Below are 21,682 nucleotides of genomic sequence, written 5' to 3' on the forward strand. Positions count from 1 at the left end.
ATCCCACCCCTGCTTAATACACAATAAAACAATATACAATAAGATTCGTTACCAATGTAGGCCTACCTCCTGGTGTTCTTCTAAAATGCGGGCGAGCCACAAATCTGTGACTTTTTTACAAACCCATGGGAACGGATTGTGAAAGCGTGGGAACGGTTTATGAATTTGTGGGTACAGATTGCAAAAATTGAAGGCACGGTTTACAAATCTAAGAGTGCGAATTAGAAACTTGTGGGTACGGTTTATTAATCTGTGGTCATGATTTGTTAAACCAAGGGAACAGTTTGAGAATTTGTGAGTACGGTTTATAAACTGAGCGGACGGATTGCAAAAGCATCGCCACGGATTGTTCTTTTTCTCCCACAGGTGACTTCCCTGGCTCCGTATTAATCTGAGGTTTTATGTGGTTGAAATCGTTAAAAAAAATTTGTTTGTAAAAGATAATCTGTTCGATCTGATAACATGCCTTCAATGCAGTTGACTGTTAAATGTTATGTGTGCCATGAACAAACAGCGTTGTCGTTCATTGATCGGAGAGCTGCCCATTGTGCTGATTTTGTTTGAGACAATGTGCATCTCCTTCAAATGTGCGCTTAAAGCCCAGGCACACCGTGCCGATTTCAGCTGTCAGGTGTCGACGGCGGTAGCTTTGGCGCCGATTGCACATGTTAAGCATGTTTTGTTGACTTGTGGTTAGGCCTACTGATGTTCAGTGATTTTAAAAGTAGCCTCAATTAGGCCTGCATGAAGTTGGAAATGATTTGCTGTTGCAAAGAATCGTTTATGAATGCACTTTTAAGAAAGTTGTGGAAATAAAATAATATTTACATTTTATCAGTTGTTATTGAAACAAATCATTGCCTGGAACACACAAAATATGGCATTTACTGCAGAGGCGTGTGTGGGTTAGGGCAGGCAGACGGGATTTTGGGGAAGGGGGGGCTTACCTACTCTAAGGGGAGGCTCACATTCACCCAGTTTGAAAACCCCTGCCCTGGAGAAATGCTATTTTTATTAAGCTTGTTCTTTTTTTATCATTTATATATGTAATGATCATACAAAAATAAACAGGTAGGCTAATAGATATTCTTCTGATATTCAGAAGAAAATTTTTTTTCAAAAGGCACACACTTGCAAAATGTTGATTAATGGTTGTCTGTGAGACTCTGTTATTGTTACTTGGCTTTTTTTTTTTTTTCAGTTTTGGTAGATTTGGGCTTACACTTTTTGAAGTCTTCATATAGCTCCCTGAGGTTGCGTTCCAGAAGACTGTGGAGAGTAGTTTCCTCTCGACGTGGCCAAAATTTTTCGGCACGACTTTGTGACACTGTCACTAATGTTCACATAATGCGTTTTTTGCGTGTGCAAATTCGTTATTTCAAATGCTCATAATGGAAGCACGTTTCTAGGCCCGCCTATGCCGCGACGAGATGAGAACATCTCAACTTTTCAGAATGCCACAAGCTCACCGCAAGCTCACCGCAAGTAACATGACAAAAACCAAATGATCAGCTTCAGCCTTTCCGTAACAATATCGAAAGCTCGGCCGAACAGCTGATCATAGCTGTACAGGGCAGGTTTTCATTTCTCGTCTCCATAAATATATCTAGTAGTAAAGCTAATGCAGGGGATAGAAATCAATAGCCTCTTTTTTTTTGTCTCAGCCCGCCCAGTTACATCCCGTGCTGCGTCGGAAGCTGTTATTGCGTTCAATGGAGATAATGGTAAATTACACTCACTGTTTACAAGAACTTCCAGCGGTTAACATGAATGATGTTAACAATATTGTGAGTCTGTCACACCTAAGAGTAAGAAAGAGAAGGGCTTTAAATTATATATGTCGAGCTACATAGACAACTTTGAGGGTGAGTATTTTCTCAAATCATGCGAAACCCGACAAGCAAATCGGTTTCTAAGATCGTTGTCCCGTTTCTGAGAAAATTAATTTTATGAAAGTTTTGCCGCTAGTACACTTCGCTATAGAACGCACTATGCGGAAGTAAAGATGCTGGCTGAGATTCTACCGGAAATACGTCATCATGAAAAGCGTTCAGCGCAGTTAATGATTGCATAGCAACAACAGACACAATCACTTGTAGAAAGAAGGAGAAAGCGACGCGGCCACGCTTTTCAGGCGTTTTTTAGACACGATATGTGAACGGCCCCTTACACAGTACCTGCATTTGTGACGTGTCTTCTCTATTGAAGCCAAAATGTTGCCATATTTCAGACGTACAGTTGTTTTTAGGCACAGGTTCTTCGCTGTTGTCATTTTCCTCGCTTGTCTCCACTCCCGCCATTAGTTTTTATTTTCCACTCTCTGCTCCGAACCACTAGGTTACCCTTTGGGCCCGGTCTAGCCAATAGCATAATACCACCTACTGGGTAGGCGGGTGTAAAGATAGTAAGACCATCTGATTGGTCGAATTTGGATAAACAACCTATGCATGCATGCAACACACAAATGGCACATAAAATAAATGTAATTTATCGCACCTCTCTGCGATACGGATAACGCATATACTATTATTGTGATGATGATAATTTTTCAATAAATTATGCAGCCCTAATTTTGATGATCCTCAACAGACATTTTACTGACTATAAGCAACTTTACAATTACGTTAACTTATTCTACTGACCCGAACCCTAACACCTTACCCTAACCTAACTAGTGTTGTCAAAAATATCGATATTTCGATAAATATCGATACTGAAATATCTGAACGGTACTATTAATTTCCCAAAGTATCGATAGCCGCACTTTCACATTCACTTCTCTCCAAAGGCGCGTTGACAAACACCACACGCGCACTCGTCTCATTCGCTCTGGTTAAATTGCAAAAGTGAAGTGAATGGGGCCGATCACATTTGACGCGTTTTTTGCAATGAGAGGCGCCTATTTTCAGTTGGTTTCCAGCGAGCGTTCTGTGCGCTGTTTATGCGCCTCGCGGGCCTTCCGTTTTAGTGATGAAAGCTAGTTGCTTAAACGCCCGGAGAGTGCAATGATGGAGGGTAAACTTGTGGTGCTCTCGCGGGTTACCAGGAGCTTAACGACTTCACGAACCATAACTACCACAATGTTAACAGAAAGTAAATAAAGTTAATAAAAGGCTGATTTGATGTTTACTTGACTGACAGGACAGCTGTTTCAGTGGTTGCCTAGCAACATGTAAATTAACTTGTGCTTATTTAACTTTATTCAAGAATTATTATTTAATTCTGCAATTTGCCTTCATTAGCAAATATCATCAATTTGATTACACAGATACTAATTAAACTAAACTGAGCTAGACAATGACATCTCTGAATTCAATAATGAAATGCCTTTAACTGAAAATTGAATGTTTAATCTTATTATTATACATTACTGACACTCTCCTCCAATTTGATACTGTTAAGTGATTTGACACAATCTGTATTGTTAAAAGCACTACATAAATAAAGGTGACTTGACTTGATTTCATGTCGATTTCATGTCGATTTCATGTCATAGCATTGTTTTCGCGTGTGATGCACGTACGTTTGTGTTTAAATCTGTTCCTCAGGACATTTTTGTTCATGTAAAATATACCTCATTGTCATGTTCTAAACTTGTTATATTTAGCTTTAAATAAAAAAAAAATACCCCCTTAATATTGTGGCAGTTTTTTTCTGCGTGGTATCGAAAATGGTATCGAATATCGATATTTTTCAAGGTATCGTATCGAAGTTAGAAATTCTAGTATCGTGACAATACTACTACTAACAGTCTACTAATACTCTAATGAGAGTTAGTTGACATGTAGTTGCAAAGTTACTTATATTTAGTGGAATGTCTAAAGGCACTTTTCCACTGTATGGGACTCGACTCGGCACGACTGTGCTCAGCTCGGCTCTCTTTATTTTTGGCTCAGTTTGCTTTTCCACTGCAGTTTAGCACTAGCCTGGTTCTACCAGACTCTCGTACATTTCATTTGTACAGAGAGTCTGGCCTCTCTCCATTGACAAGCGTTAACTTCCTTGTAGGCGAGTATTCTGTTGAAGTTTAAAACTACTGGATCTGCCCAGAGCCACTCTGGATCTGCCATAACCAATCGCTAACCTTTGGTCGTGACGTAACCCTACAACTCAAACTAACGCACGACATCAACGTCATCGTTCTCAGCCACTCCCTCTGTTCGCTGATTGGGCCGCCAAAAATTTGGCCGGAGAAAACCAAAGAATACACCACAATCCAAGACGTAGTACTGAAGGGAAATAAAATTGAGCGGAAGTACGCAGGAGGGCGGAGCCAGGCTAGTTTAGCACCGCTTCTAAGTGATCATAGGCACCAATCTCATGGTCAAGCACCCACAGAAAAATACGAGATATATTGTATGCATTATTTTAATGACAAATGTCAAGAGCGCATACAAGTAATGCGCGAGCACAAATCTCTCAACTCGCAGGCAGATCTCCTTCACTCTCGCACAAAACTGGACGCAAGTTCTCAAATATACCGCCTCATGGTTCTTGTCTGCTCTCGCGCAGATATTACGTGTGCATGCTCAAATTCAAAATCTCTACTTGCTCTTTCTCTTTCTTAGGAGTGACAACTTATTATTGGAGCTTTTTGCAAATTGCCGTTTCTCCTTTGGTCGAACTGACCTTCCTAGTTCAAAGCTTTAATTTCAGAGGTCATACAGATGATTTTCAGCAGGCATCTGAAAGTTTAACTGGTTACGGCCCTCACAAGCACACTCAAGAGAGTTTTTCATGTTTTCTTAAAGAAATGAAAATAATATAAGTGGGTAAAGTTTACTAATTAAAAGTTGAGCAGAATGAAACCATTAATACTGCTCAATGGTTTCTGAGATTAGTGGGTTTGTTGATCAATAACAGAGCAGTTTACCAGTTATGAAGAGCTCAGTTCAGCAACAGTATAAGCAGATCAACTAAAGATAGTGTTGTTTTTCAGCTCAAGTCAGTTCAATGTTGATTCGATTCAGTTCAATAACTGTCGATGTTCCAGAGATCATCAAATTCAGTTCACCTATAAAGCAGATTGTCAAAGACAATATTGTCATTTTCCAGCTCAATTTAGTTCAAGCTTTTGTCACTGCAATTAAATCAATAATTCTATCATTTAGGGCTGTGCGATTAATTGCAATTGCTTTTTCGATTTCGGCTTTCCACGATTATGAAAACAAGATAATCAACATAAAATGATTATTGAGCCGCTGCCACATTCGTCCAGCACACCTTCCTTTCCTTCACAGTGGGGCGCTTTCATTACCTAAGTCAAACTTAACATCCAAATCAGCCAAAAAAGAGTGTTGTAAAATATAGTCAACTTTTGCTAAACTGCGGGAAGTGCTTGATATTAAACGGTGTTATTAAAAGTGCACTACCTAGGCGGCCTCCTGTGTGTGCTCTGAGACGGAGCTAAACATGCATTAGAAAAGTACACTGTGGCCTTCAGATACTCGCCTAAACGGTCAAATAGCCTACACACAAATATATGTAAAAAAAAACAACTTATCGTTATCACAATAGGTGTAATTGTGATTGTCAAAACATTTGGTAACTAAACAGAATTGTATCAAGTTTAGTGACAACATGTTACAATGTTTATATGGTACAATGACTGGTAGACTACTGTTTGCATTTTTGCTTAACACAATTTTCACGATTTCAATTCAATTCTTGGGATTTGATTTCAATCTTGATTCAATATTGACTCATTTGGATAAATATTAGGTAGGCAACAGTAGATGGCCTACATGTAAATTCTCACATAATGCTGTAAACATACAGAGAGCCCAATCCGCTGGTATTATTAAAGGTTAAAAGTTAAAATTATAAATATAATGTGGTTTTCATTATAACAACAAGTAAAATATAATAAATATGTAATATATTGCACATATTTAGCAAAATACTCCTCTATTGCTATTTTTTTCTAGTCATCTAACATGCTATGGTCATTAAATGGCTTTCCACAGAACCTCTTTCTGTGGTTGAAAAACACTGATTGATCGATATTATGTATGAGGCATATATACCTTTCGGTAAGTTGTACTGTATCTTTAAATAAAAAGTAACAGCTGATCGGTTTACTTGAACTGAGGCGCTACAGCGATCGGTCACGTCACGTTTACAAGCGCCAAAAGCGTCGGTCTTCGTGTCCTCTTTGCGCCACGATTTTTCTCTGCGTGAGAAAGTGGATGTGTGGCGTGAGAGCGTGTTTAAAGTGTCAATTGCGTGAGTCTCACAGTGAATGCGTGAAAGTTGGCAGCCCTGTATTACTTGATCAATCTATAGTGTTTCATTGTCATTTAATGGTCTGGCAGCAGAATACAGCGTTTTTAGTCGTTCTTGCGGATCCGGATGAATGACGATCGTTTTGACAATGTCGTAAATACGCAGAAAACTCTTCTGTTTTAACTTTTCTGAAAACTCTTCCGTTCTTCTGTGAAAAGGAAAAACTTCTCTGTTTTAAGCTCATCGTTTTCATGTACACGTACCCTTAAGGGAATATAAACACTGAGAAAGAGCGCGTGTGTAACAGTATATTGGATCCGTGCAGCTCTTAAATTGACAGCAGCCTAATAAATCTGCTAAACCATTATTGTAAATCAAACAACAAAAGATAAAATCACTCACTGCTCTTGAATATTATTTATTGTATTATTGAGTATTAGTCTATATTTAATGTATAAAGCAGTGTAATTTTACATTTGATTACTTTATTCAATTTCTGTTGTAGGCTATTACTTATCTGAATACCACAGTTAGCACATCTTCCTGTAAAACCTAAAGCAGTGTTTTTTAATTTGTATTTTTGTTCTGTTGTATTTTTTGTCGGTTTTGTTTATAATTTAGTTTCTTTGCTCTTATTGTATTGCTGACTGATTAACTTGTCTTCTGTAACTGTTTTGAGGACTTTTTACTTCCATCAGTGGTTCTCAAACGTTTACAGCGTGAGTCCCTCTTTGAAGCATCGCTTTAGCCCAAAGACCATTCATGACACAAAACATACAAACTTCAATCAAACTTACAATTTTAATTAAAGCAAATTAAATTATATAATCCTGGAACAGGATATATATATATATATTTCCCCACAAAGATAAATGTTTGGTCGTATATCCCACTCTGCGCTTTGAGAGGACTGTGGGACACGAGCAGGACAGAGTTCATCTCTTGCCTAATATCTTTGTCTTTTCTTCCAATGTTCCAAAGCAATGAACACTGATTGTAAAAGGTCAGAAGACTTTATTTTATCTTTCGCACAAGCAAGATATGAATTGGCATTTGATGCTGCGCTGCGGAAGAAAACGACACTGAATTAACTGCACATGTGAAATGCACTTAATAAACTTGACTTCCTTTATACCATGTGCAACAAGCACAAATTATGTAAAAAACTTCCCTCTGAAAGGGGATGTGAGTGACAATTTGGGAAAAGAAACAAGAGATTCCACGTCCAGAGGAACAGGTTAATTCATGAAATAGGTTATTGTTAAATTTGTGAAAAATCGCAAAACACAATTAATAGACATATGATTTAATTATAGTTTATGGGCTCTCACCTACACACCGCTCTCATTCGGCACGAATCCAAGCGTTTCCATTGTCGCGATGTAACATTTGGTTGCTAACCTATGTAATGGAAATTTTATTCTTACCTATCTTGAATGCATTGATGGACATCAGCTGCATAACCCACGTAGGCTTGAGTGAAATACGGTGGGATAACCTTGTCCCTAGTGCGCTGTGTTTCAACCTTGTCCTTAGTGCGCTGTGTTCTAAAGAATAATTACTCTGTTTTTTCATATCGAGAAGTGTTAAGGAAGGGTGTGGATGCTGAAGAAAGTACTATATTAACTCTGAAAAGAGTAGGACACTTTGCCTTCTCATGCTAGACATTGTCTGTGTGTAGAACGCCTTTCTTGCAAGAAATAAAGCATTGCTTATTCACTTCTGAGAAGTATCGCTGTGTCTCTTATTTGATAAAGTCGTAGGATAAAGAAATTTCCACGACACCTATTATTTATTTTGTAAACAAGGCTTTGTACTTCACTCATGTCCTGATATCCAGGTAAAACAGCGTTCACGGGCACAAAAATGTGTTTTAGTTTACCACTGCCGATGGTACTCAGTTATCACGTTGACCGACACAGCCCTTAACAAAAGTGGATCATTTTGAACAGTAATTTACTATTCAAAGTAAATGCAGATAAATATCGAACATTAAATTTACATATTTTTAATTAAATTAATGTTCTAGAACTTCTGTGCCCCCCTCCCCAGTCTGAGAACCACTGACTTACATTAATTAACCTCGTATTAGTTTTTGCTGAAGTATAATTGTGAAATTTCACTGACATTTAAAATTCTCATATCATGAAACAAGACTTTGATCATATCACCCACCTATAATCATGTTAAATGATCGTGATTTCAATATTGAGCAAAATAATCGTGATTATGATTTTTTCCAAAATCAAGCAGCCCCACAGTAGTAATACAATTAGAAACATTCTATAAACCCTTTGCACACAAAAGTATAATTTCTAAATTATAAACAGAGCATTAAATCTATGTATTACAGTAAAATAGTGTAAACGTAATTTTATTAATGGTGAATTAGTCAATTCATTGTTATAAGCTGACTTTCAATGTTGATGCTTTTTTGCGCCTAAAACTCCCAGAGCATATTGATCGTTTGAGACAAATTTGAAAGACAATTTGGTTGGATTTGTCACTTCGACTTGCAGTTTTAGGGTGACCAGGCACAGGCTTTATATTAATAGAAAAGAAAAATACAGTTCAGCAACTATTTAAGTTTGGGTATTTTTCCAGTCTATGTTTAGGGTTGCCAAGTAAGAGGCGAATGAGGCTAACTAGTTATCTGGATTCCAAGACTAGCATCTATAAATATCAATTTGGATAAATATTTTATATAGCCTTTTTACCCTTTATTTTAACGACTATTTGTGCAACCATACACACACTTGTTTTTGTCTATATGCGTGTTATTGACAGTTTTTAGGGCCATTGAACCAAAAAAATATCTTGACTGCCCAGAAAGCCCTGCACTTCATGATACTCACACAGGGTCAGAGGTCACAGCAGCTCCATCACTGAGATCAGGAGGAAAAGCCATGGAGTTGTTATTCTTCATGGACACACAGCTGGATCCTGAAGATGGTCCATCACTGAGATCAGGGGGATCTATCATGGAGATGTTACTCTTCATGGACACACAGCTGAATCCTGGAGATGGTCCATCACTGAGATCAGGGGGAAAAGCCATGGAGTTGTTACTCTTCATGGACACACAGCTGGATACTGGAGATTGTCCATCACTGAGATCAGGGGGATCTATCATGGAGATGTTACTCTTCATGGACACACAGCTGAATCCTGAAGATGGTCCATCACTGAGACCAGGGGGAAAAGCCATGGAGTTGTTACTCTTCATAGACACACAGCTGGATACTGGAGATGTTGCTCTCTGAGTGTGAACAGACGCCTCCTCCTCTCTCTCCTCACACACACTCATTTGAAAGGTACGTTTCTCCTCTTCCTCCTTGATGTGACACTTTATTTATAGGCCTGTATGTGGACACAGAGGACATGCCCAAAACATAATTGAATTTTAACACAATTCAATTTTTATACATTTTATTTAATGGCATTTACTTCATTTTAATTTAACAACAGTTTTTCTCCAGTATAGTGTTTGTTTATAGACCAACATGTCCGACATGTCGGCCACACTTTCAAACACAGCAGCCTCGTTTAAACACTGGATTCACCTTCACTTTAATGACACAGCTGAACTCTTGCAGGTGTTTTTCACAATCCCTCTCGCATTAAGCAGATATGATGCTGATTTTATGTGTTTATCCTATGACCACAATTTCTTTGCCCAGTATTACCTTGTCACTCAATACACATTATAATATAGATAATAAAAAATAATTAAATACGTATTTAAATCCAACCGAAGATTTCAACATTAAACTAATATTCTCCTGTTAAATGAAAAAGAAAGTGTACGTTTAACCACTGTATGAGTGTTACAGAAGGAAAGCTCGTTTTGAGGAAGATTTAAATATTAAAACAATGTTATTTGTGTAGTAACAATATTCAGCTCACGAGATATTGAACGCGGAACTCCGCGAATATGCGAATATAAAACCAACTTTACACAAGCTGCAGACTTAATCATGTAGGACCTTCAGTACCACATACGTGGACAGCACCATGAACATAGTCAAGTAAAAAAAAATACAATAAAAAGTTGCCAACCAGGGTAAAAATAGTTTCAGGTTTGATATTTGCTGCGTATTCACCTAGACTGCTTTAGTGTACTTTTGTGTAGGCTATCACAGTACACACAGTACGCAAATATGTTTTATTTAAATAACATTTACACATATTTATTAGCCTACACATTTTTTATGTAAAACTTACAATAATTCACCAAAGGGATATTCCAAAGGTTGTAGAATGTTCCTAGTGACCTGACTGACTTACTACAGGTGACCTTTTGACAATACCACCCTTACTGTACGTTCACTATACAAATATTAATTTGAAAAAATTACTGTAATGTTTTTTCAAGTTCCAAAGGCTGTAGTGCTCTCCCAGTGACCAGACCGACTTACTACAGGTGAGATTTTGACAATACCTCCCTAACTGTACATACAGCTAGGGCTGTCACTTTTTATTCGATATTCGAATATGCATTCGAACATGACGTGAAATATCCGAAACCGAACTATAAATAAACTATTCGGTTTTTAAAGTGCCATGTTTTGCGCATTTTTTACAGTCTATGATTAGACCGTTTGCTTTTTATTTTATTGTTTGCCATCTCATCCAGTAGCGGCCGCTCTAAACGTATTGTAGCGTAGGCCCATGACCAAATCAAGCGAATAATAGCAGCCAATAGCCAGCTTGTTTTGAAAATGGAAGATAACGACAAGACAAAAGAGTCCGCGCTGTAATTCCTGCCTATTACGCACACACACACACACACACACGACCCACAGAAAAGACGCGCGTCAGTATCGAGTTCTCTTTCGGGCTTGAACAAACCATAACACACAAATTATGCCAAATGTCCGTTTTGTCGAGTGTCCTCATAAGAGCAGTCTTAAATTATTTAAATAAAGTCTTAAATGAACGGAGAGATGTGCGAAAATGCGACGCGTGTCAGATCGCGTCTCTGTCCGCAGCGGCTGGTCTTAAAGTGTCATTAATGTTAATCAAATAACAAAGGTAAGAGAACATTACTCACTTAGACCCGGCGCCAGGAGGATTATTATACCGGTAGCCTAATCATGAATGCACTCCCTTTAACACATCTCCGGCGAACGGCTTTTTCACGCAAAAGAAAAACTCTTCATGAAGCGCAGTGAAATTCAGCGACCATGTGGCGTTTCCTGATGGATCGAGGTTGTTCGTTAACTTCATTTTACATTTTACTCGTAGATATTCGAATATATTCGAATACATTTCTTGATATTCGATATCCGTTCGAATTTGATTTCTCTCAAAAGTGACAGCCCTACATACAGCACACAAAAATCCACATGGAAAAATTACAGTAATTCACCTAAAGTGTTTTTTTCATGTTCCAAAGGCTGTAGTGCTTTCCTAGTGACCAGACTGACTTACTACAGGTGAAATTTTGACAATACCTCCCTTACTGTACCAACAATAATCAAATATGTTTATGAAACAATTACTGTAATCCCCCTAAAGTATTTTTTCATGTTCCAAAGGCTGTAGTGCTTTCCTAGTGACCACACTGACTTACTACACGTAAAATGTTGACAATACCTCCTTTACTGTACGTACAATTATCAAATGTTTATGAAACAATTACTGTAATCCCCCTAAAGTATTTTTTCATGTTCCAAAGGCTGTAGTGCTTTCCTAGTGACTAGACTGACTTACTACAGGTGAAATTTTGACAATACCTCCTTTACTGTACGTACAATTATCAAATACGTTTATGAAAAAATTACTGTAATTCACCTAAATCATTTTTTCATGTTCCAAAGGCTGTAGTGCTTTCCTAGTGACCACACTGACTTACTACATGTGAAAATTTGACAATACCTCCCTTACTGTACATACAGCACACAAAAATTCATATGGAAAAATTACAGTAATTCACCTAAAGTATTTTTTTATGTTCCAAAGGCTGTAGTGCTTTCCTAGTGACCAGACTGACTTACTCCAGGTGAAATTTTGACAATACCTCCCTTACTGTACCAACAATAATCAATTATGTTTATGAAACAATTACTGTAATCCCCCTAAAGTATTTTTTCATGTTCCAAAGGCTGTAGTGCTTTTCTAGTGACCAGACTGACTTACTACACGTGAAATGTTGACAATACCTCCTTTACTGTACGTACAATTATCAAATGTTTATGAAACAATTACTGTAATCCCCCTAAAGTATTTTTTCATGTTCCAAAGGCTGTAGTGCTTCCTTGTAACCACACTGACTTACTACAGGTGAGATTTTGACAATACCTCCCTAACTGTACATACAGCACACAAAAATCCACATGGAAAAATTACTGTAATTCACCTGAAGTGTTTTTTCATGTTCCAAAGGTTGTAGTGCTTTCCTAGTGACCAGACTGACTTACTACAGGTGAAATTTTGACAATACCTCCCTTACTGTACCAACAATAATCAATTATGTTTATGAAACAATTACTGTAATCCCCCTAAAGTATTTTTTCATGTTCCAAAGGCTGTAGTGCTTTTCTAGTGACCAGACTGACTTACTACACGTGAAAATTTGACAATACCTCCCTTACTGTACATACAATAAACAAATATGTTTATGAAAAAATTACAGTAATTCACCTAAAGTATTTTTTCATGTTCCAAAGGTTATAGTATGTTCCTAGTGATCACTCTACTCAATTAACTTTGATAAATGTATTAGGTAAAAGTAGGTATTAGAACTGCTGTTCCTTGTACAACACATTTCTTTCATTGATTAAAAAAAATGCAGATATTTTAGGCTAATCATATTTTCAACGTTATAAATAAGCAACACCCTTATTGTAATGATTCAAGTTAAGTTTTTGTTATGAAGTCCTGAAGAAGTGGATTCTGGAACACCCTGCTGCTTCAATGTCTAATGAGTGATTATAATCAAGGTATTAATCAATAGTTTTCCTTCTAAACATCAAATGAGTTGAATGACTTCTCTAGGTTTATGAGATTTTAATTTGTTATAGAAATTACCAGTGTGATTATCAGAAATGTTATTTCATGTATCATTTAAATATAAGTCTGTATTTGATATCTGAGGTGTAACGTAAGGGTCTGGCCCATGCCCGGAATGCAGTAACAGTGCTTGCTCATTTAGCCTGGCTTCCAGAGATGAAATATGGACTTCTTTAACAGGTGTCACTACATCTGCTTTTCTAGGCTACCCTGATAGCAATGGTCTCAGGAGTAATTGAAACTTATAGTTGAGAGACCATTTCTTAGTTAAAGGCTTTACAGTTAGATTTAAAGTATCCTCTCCTTGAGAGAAAGAACATGTTATCTTGATGTTTTGAGAAGACTCTCCTCCTCACCAAATCCAGTCTTGAAGAAACTGTGTCTGTGTGTGTTAGTATTCTTGGTTACAGGTTAAGGAACAAGTGGAAATATAGCTGCAAGCAGCAGTGGCGGATCTAGAAAATTTTACATGGGGGGGCAAAGGGGTGGCAAGAGGTCTTGGCAGGGTGGCAGGGGTAGACGGTACATGGGAATCCCTATATATGAATTGCTTTAACAAAACAAACACAAAAACACTTTTAAACTACAGTAGTTATTGTTTAATCATGCCCTTACACACTACAACAGTTTTTAATTCACAACAGGAATGGCTGGTTTCATTGCTGTGATATCTGAGAGGAATTGGATTTAATAGGACTGCTTAGCTAATCAAATGATCGATCTCCTAACTGGCACTGTATTGTGAGTTGTAACGTAATGTCGGTGTAATGGCACCCATCAGTAAAATTATGGATTATGGGGCGGTTTTAAGGGCATTGGATATTCGGTGCTTCAGCCCAAACTAAAATTGGGTATTTTTATTTAAAGGAATTAATTAATTATAAAAGCGATTTAAGGGAATAAAAATAATTGTAACTATTTGCAACTTATTTTTTTATTTTTAATTATACATGCATTCTCTCTAAATGAATCAAGGAAATTATAGCATATTTTCAATTCAAAAAGGCAAAATTTAATAAAAAAATAAAATAAAAAAAATAAAAAGTTGAGTAATTTGCGTCACCGGATAGTGTCGGTAGTTGAACTTTTCTATTGTAAAACAGTCAAATATAAAAAATGTATCTACTTACATTTTACCAGGCATTCGTTAACTTCTTTAACGTTAATCATTTTGATATTGATGAGCTGGACTGCTGAACTTTTAGTCTTCCTAACAACAAACAGACCGTTGCGTAATGTAGTGCATCAGAGCAGCATCAATAATAATATCAAGTGAAGCTCTTATTTGCATCTTAAGTTTATTGCCAATAATAATGACAGGTTTGGAGTCAAACGCGAACGTGAACTCGGTGAGCTTGCGCAAAACACATCTTCAGCACAGCGACTCATTTAAACGCCTCTGATTGGCCGATGTGATCAACAGACATGTCTCTGATTGGCTACAATGCTCAACGCTGCAAAAGCACGTCAAAAGTACCTTTATGCAAAGGGAAAAATATAAATAAAAATGTAATATGCACTGTTCATGATTAGGTAATCGCGGCCGCTGTAATCTTATTCACATTTGTTTTTTCTGATTAATTGTTTTGCTCTATGAGAAAGACAATTTAACAAAATATTCGGGGCTTTACTAAAAACATTCGGGTCTTAAGCCCCCTTAGCCCAGCCCTAGCGCCGCCCCTCAATATTTTATATTTTTTATTAAGCTGTTCTTGTCTTTACTAAAATCAAAATAAGGCTAATCAAAGGGAAGAGTGCTCTTACAAATCACGAGGGAGCGATTTGACCGCTGATTTTGGCTAACGTAATAGACTCGCTGTTTTTGCTGATGCTGAATCGTCTTTAGCATACAATACATTCATTACAAATGTAACTAAGTTAAACGTGTGTTTAAACTACACCTGGGGAAACTCACTTCACCTTCAGAGGCTCTGTCCGGGGCAGCTCAGTCTAGTCGAGTTGCAGGACCACCGCACCGCAGCAGACTCGCTGTGCCTGCAGTGTGTGTGAGCTAGACTGAGCGAACGCCGCTCTGCACGTTTGAATCAGGGACGTAACTAACTATTTGAGGGGCAGGGGGGAGGGGCGAATAATACATTAAAAAATTAAAATTAAATTGTTCACTTTTGGTAAATGTATTAGACATAGTGGCGGGTTGTTTTTGTAAGTACAGTTTTTGGACCATCAAAGTTAGGGGGGCAGCTGGGGGGGCAAGGCTCTAGAGTGGGGGGGCACCTGCCCCCCCTTGCCCCCCTGTAGATCCGCCCATGGCAAGCAGCGATACGGGGCCAAGCCCCTGAAGCAGCAGCAAGAGCAGGAAGAGTAAATCAGCAGAAATTCAAGAAAAAAGAGCTGGTTCAGAAGTACAGGTGAAAATTAACTCAAAATGAACAGAAATTCAGATGAGAATGAACACAGAATGAAAAAGACATACTTATTTCTAATCCAAGAGGAAGAAAGATTAATACAACGTTGAATAATAAAGGAATCACACATTTTTTTAAATCATCCCACGCAGGGTTCGAACCCATTATCTTTGGGTCAGATACCTATCACTCATATCATTGCGCCACTGGGAAGTTGCGTTTTTTGCAAGATGAAGAAGAAGGTCCATAGTTCAAGTGAGAAGCAATTCGAAATGAATAATTTTTGTATAAATTTACTGCATGTTGTATTTATCGAGTTCGTTCGTTCACATATCGACACCATGTCTGGAACAGAAGCAACTTTTCCACCACTTAAGGCCACATTACCTCTTGTGGTCTGGGAATGTGCCACACAGGATTCAAACCCACAACCGGAATGGTTCGGGGCTCGTGGCACGTGGTTTAGCAGCTTGCGCCACTCAGTTGACGCTGTCTTACCAAGCTGCCGAGGAGAGGCTTAAGTGTAAGAATAAGCACACAAAGGCATGTTAACCAGATTAGCAAGCTAAGTTAGCTTAATGCTAATGTAGTTTATGGTTAGCCTGATAGCTGAAGAGCCACATTAGAAAGAATGGCATCTGGTTAGCATGCTAACCAATTAGCATGCTAAGCTAACTACCATAAGGAGACAAATACAGGTCAAATTTGGAGAAAAATATATCGGGAACGGTAGCGAAAATCAAAAATCTGTTCAGTCACTTCTGTGTGGCTCGGTCCAAAGATCATCTTAGCCAATTGTCGTAAGAATTAAACAAAATTTGAATGAGGAGTAGCAAAAAAACTAGGGCTGTCAATCAATTAAAAAATTTAATCGTTTTTTTATTTGTTCTAAATGTACCTTAAATTAATACTTTTCAAGTTAGTAATACTCTAATCAACGTGGGCATGGATAAATATGGATGCTTTATGCAAATGTAGGCTATGTTTATTATTGAAACCATAGTCAACATAGAGCATGAAGACGAGACATGTTTCAAAGGTCATAGATGTTTTTCAAAGAACTTGTTCATGTCTATTAGACACATGTAGAAAGAACAAAGAAATACCAGGTTCCCATTACTTCTCTTTCTTTGCACTGAGCAATTAACACAAACATGTTTAGATTTTTGCATGACAGGGCAGCTCTTCTGAAAATGCTAAATGTACATTTATTATTTATTATTAGGCTACATTATAATTTGTCTCTCTCTGTGCCCATTTTGATTAAGCTAAATTCTCAATAAAACTGTTTTCATTGGTATATTTTACTGTTTCTGTTGTCAAACAACGGAATGAATATGAAATGGTGACTGAAACGCGACCCATTAAGACATAACCAGCTCTCCCTTCCAAGATGTTAATCTGCACAATAATCCTGATAATCGAGCCGTCGTCTGATGAAATCAAATACACATAAGATAAACACAATATCTGTTTTGCGATTTCGGCTATACTTGCATGTAAAATTAGAGAAGCAACATCATATCTGTGTTTAACTGAATTAAAACGCTGCTCCTCTCTCCAGCGCGAGACGCAGAGAGAGAGAGAGGCGCGCGCGCGTGCTGGGAGAGCAGTACCGGCGGTACGTAGATTCTCAGAAACTAAATAAGGTTTGGCCGCTTTGTTGAAGGGAAAAAAACGCTAAATGGGTCTGCAATGTCGCTAAGTTGGCAACACTGTGTATCTCCATTTCTCCAACTAGGTTTTGGGCCACGGGTCAAACAGAAAATACACGCTGCGTTAATCGAGCGTTAAAAAAAATAGTGCCGTTAATATGATTTTGCGTTAACGCGTTATTAACGCGCTAACTTTGACAGCCCTAAAAAAAACTGAACACTTTACTTTTCAAAATGGCCACTACTGTAATGGGCGGAGTCTTAATGTAAGATATTGATTGTGATCACCATAATGAGTGGAATTAGGTGTACTAAGTTTCATTTTACATCTATTTACATTAACATCTAGATCAAAGGGTAAACCTATAAACCTTTTAATGTGGAAATTTTTAACTGGTGGTGGCGCTATAGAGTTGGTCCTAGAGACTCAAAAATTGGTCCAATTACTATTCATTACAATCACTACAAGTGTGGAAGGTCACGACTTGCCTAAATTCAGGGTCCGAATGTCAGCCGCATAATTGATGGAGATATGCTTCAGTCTATCTATGTGTAGAAAATGTGTGATTATTTATTAGCCAATCAGAATCATTCAACCTGAAGCAATGACAAAGCTTAGACCTTGGTGAAGGGTATAATTGCTTTGATATTTGTAAATGTAAGGGTGTCAGCACTTTTGTTACTGTAATCACTCCTTGTTATTCTTGAAGCTGACTTCTGCCTGATTAAACTGCAATCTATCTTCAAATCTATCAGTAAAATTTCCTTTAATTTATTATAATTCTGACTCTTGTCTTAAATTGACTGCACTTCTAACTCCTGGTCTTAATAAATCATATCTGGTCCTTGGGTCTTTAACTGTAAGTCCCAAAATACATATATACAGTGGTAATCCATATTGCAACAAGGACAATAAAGCAGAAGTTTCAGCAAATATTCTTTAATGATGTTCCACTGTTTAAGGTACACAGTGAGCACAACCATTGGGCATCTTTTCCAGGTAGCTTGTCTGGTGATAGTCCAATGCAGCATACACTGGGTACCATCTTTGGCACTGTTCACATTGGTAAACGTGACAAGAATTAATTATGTAACAAAATGTAATTATGTAACAAACCACTAACAGTTATGTGTGTTAACCAATTACATAATGCAATGAATAAATATTAAATAACATGTTCAATTGCTTAAATATTTTTGTTTACCCAAAATAGTCCTGACTGAAAACATTTGAAAAAATTGTATTCAAACACACACATTTGTTTTACTTAAACTTTTACGTCACTTCACTAAAAGAAAATATAGTAAAGTAAAAAGTACTTGACAAAACAATCAGTTAAAGGGTTTATGATAATATAAGAACAACTTAAACTAAGAGAGGATCAACAACAGCAAAATTTTGAAGAAGTGAAATTGAAATATTACTCTAACCACGAGGAATTAATTACAACTTTTATGTATAATCCCAGTGGTATTCAATGAACAAAGTTAATAGAAATAAAACAGTGCACTGTACAGTATCTTGAATGCCTCCTTGATATTGCTGTACATTATCTGTCAGATTTGCTAAACCAATGCGTACAGGTTCAGTCACTACTGTTAATAATAATGTAGCCCCTATTAATGTACTACAGCCTTAAACAAAACCCCTTTTAGTGAATTACAGTATTATATCATTATGTAATACAGTATTATTAGGTATTGTCCAAATTTCACGTGTAGTAAGTAAGTATGGTCACTAGGAAAGTACTACAACCTTTGGGATATATAAAAAAAAACACTATAGGTGATTTACAGTTTATTTCATAAACATATGTAATAAACATATGTAATAATATGCTCATTACATAAACATATTTGATAATTGTACAGTAAGGGAGGTATTGTCAAAATTTCACCTGTAGTAAGTCAGTCTGGTCACTAGGAAAGCACTACAACATTTGGAACACGAAAAAATACTTGGGGTGAATTACAGTAATTTTTAAAAAAAACATATTTGTCAACTGTACATACAATAAGGGAGTTTTTGTCAAAATGTCACCTGTAGTAAGTCAGTCTGGTCTGTAGGAAAACACTACAGCCTTTGGAACACGAAAAAATACTTGGGGTGAATTACAGTAATTTTTTTTAAATCTTATTTGTCAACTGTACATACAGTAAGGGAGTTTTTGTCAAAATATCAACTGTAGTAAGTCATTCTGGTCCGTAGGAAAGCACTACAGCCTTTGGAACACGAAAAAATACTTGGGGTGAATTACAGTAATTTAAAAAAAAAACATATTTGTCAACTGTACGTACAGTAAAGGACTTTTTGTCAAAATTTCACCTGTAGTAAGTCAGTCTGGTCCGTAGGAAAGCACTACACCCTTTGGAACATGTAAAAATACTTAGGGGGAATTACAGTAATTTTTAAAAAAACGTATTTGTCAACTGTACGTACAGTAAGGGAGTTTTTGTCAAAATGTCACCTGTAGTAAGTCAGTCTGGTCTGTAGGAAAACACTACAGCCTTTGGAACACGAAAAAATACTTAGGGTGAATTACAGTATTTTTTTAAAATTCTTATGTCAACTGTACGTACAGTAAGGGAGTTTTTGTCAAAAATTTCACCTGTAGTAAGTCAGTCTGGTCCGTAGGAAAGCACTACAGCCTTTGGAACACGAAAAAATACTAAGGGTGAATTACAGTAATTTAAAAAAAAAACTTATTTGTCAACTGTACGTACAGTAAGGGACTTTTTGTCAAAATTTCACCTGTAGTAAGTCAGTCTGGTCCGTAGGAAAGCACTACAACATTTGGAACACAAAAAAATACTTAGGGTGAATTACAGTAATTTAAAAAAAAAAAAAGTATTTGTCAACTGTACGTACAGTAAGGGAGTTTTTGTCAAAATTTCACCTGTAGTAAGTCAGTCTGGTCCGTAGGAAAGCACTACAGCCTTTGGAACATGAAAAAATACTTAGGGTGAATTACAGTAATTTAAAAAAAAAAACATATGTCAACTGTACGTACAGTAAGGGAGTTTTTGTCAAAATTTCACCTGTAGTAAGTCAGTCTGGTCCGTAGGAAAGCACTACAACATTTGGAACACGAAAAAATACTTAGGGTGAATTACAGTATTTTTAAAAAAAACGTATTTGTCAACTGTACGTACAGTAAGGGACCTTTTGTCAAAATCTCACCTGTAGTAAGTCAGACTGGTCACTAGGAACATGCTACAACCTTCGGATAGTAAAAAATCCTTTTGGTGAATTAATGTAATTTTATTCTAAAAATATTTATGTACATTATGTATAGTGAGGCAGGTTTCCTAAATACAATCATTATAATGCACTTTTTATTGTTGCTAAAGTACAATCAATAGCATTAGAACACATAATGTGAGAGATATTTGCTGGTACATCTGTACTTTGCAAAAATGTAGTTGTATGTTTGCACACAATGAAAAAAAAAAAAAAATAGAACTTTTTAGACAGTCCCTATCTTCTTTACTACACTACATTGGACATTCAGTGGACATTCGCAACTTTGTATGCCATTAAAACAATATTTGCCCATTTTGATCGATTGTGGAGAGTGTTGTAGTTCACCATCTTTGTCCTAAAGATCATGTAGCTGCTTTTATTTTGCAAAAATGTGCTTTATTGTGCTTGTTATTGAGACAGTTTTTAAGCAAAAAAGTGCGAATGTGCGAATATAAAACCAACTTTACCTAAGTTGTTACACTTAACGTGTCAGGAAGTAGGTCTAGATCCCGAAAGTAGGCTAAGTAAACCTTCAACTTTATCATGTGTTTGAGTTCGTCATAATGTATGTTTAGACGCAAATACTTTATCGATATTAAAGCTATGAAAAGTTTAACGAACTTACTGTCACATGTGAAGCGATTGCTGATTTGCTATCTTCCGAAATGGCGTATTTACAGTCATCGACTGCTTTCGGTTTCAGTTTTACTGGCAGCAGCTTCTTCTTCTTCTTTTGTTTTTATGGCGGTTGGCAAACCAACTTAACGGTGCATTACTGCCACTGACTGGGCTGGAGTGTGAATCAGGAACTTAAAGGTGCAGTGTGTGATTTTTAGCGGCATTCACTGACGCCCGCTCCCTGTCTTTTCAAACTCGAATGAGAAGCTACGGTGGCCGACTTATGATAAAAAGATGTCGTCGTCTGAGTCGGAGTCTGCAGAGAGTATCAAGTCAAGCCATGAGGTTTCTTTATATTATAATAAATTATATTTACTTAATTATTCAGTTAAACAACATGTTATTGCGATTGTTATTTTTACTTGTTCATCATTGTGTTTGTCTTTTATTCAGTGAGTTTAGCATATCGTGGCGGGGGGGTGGGTGTCGTCAAATATATCACACACACACACAAACGCAAAGAAAAATGTAATTCATTTATTTGACAAATTCAATTCCTT

The 21,682-nt window shown here is 37.0% G+C and overlaps 1 protein-coding gene across 3 annotated transcripts in view; it reads right to left on the minus strand.

Annotated features, from left to right (window-relative positions):
• Positions 1-21,250, minus strand: part of LOC307167291 (NACHT, LRR and PYD domains-containing protein 3-like) — a 120,556-nt gene extending 99,306 nt beyond the window's left edge. The window contains exons 1-2 of one of the 3 annotated variants that reach the window (XR_013822749.1): positions 21,130-21,250; positions 9,081-9,585 (exon numbers count right to left, since the gene is read on the minus strand). Coding sequence is in view for 2 of the 3 variants with exons in the window: in XM_079886275.1 (XP_079742401.1) it covers positions 9,081-9,532 (452 nt within the window). In the remaining variant the exon portion in view is untranslated. Of the gene's footprint in view, positions 1-9,080; positions 9,586-15,159; positions 15,252-21,129 lie in introns of those variants that run through there. The other 2 variants (XM_079886275.1, XM_079886276.1) reach the window with 2 other exon arrangements.
• Between the last annotated feature and the right edge of the window lie 432 nt (positions 21,251-21,682).

Source organism: Squalius cephalus (genome assembly GCF_949319135.1).
Source record: "Squalius cephalus genome assembly, chromosome: 1".
NCBI lineage: Eukaryota > Metazoa > Chordata > Actinopteri > Cypriniformes > Leuciscidae > Squalius > Squalius cephalus.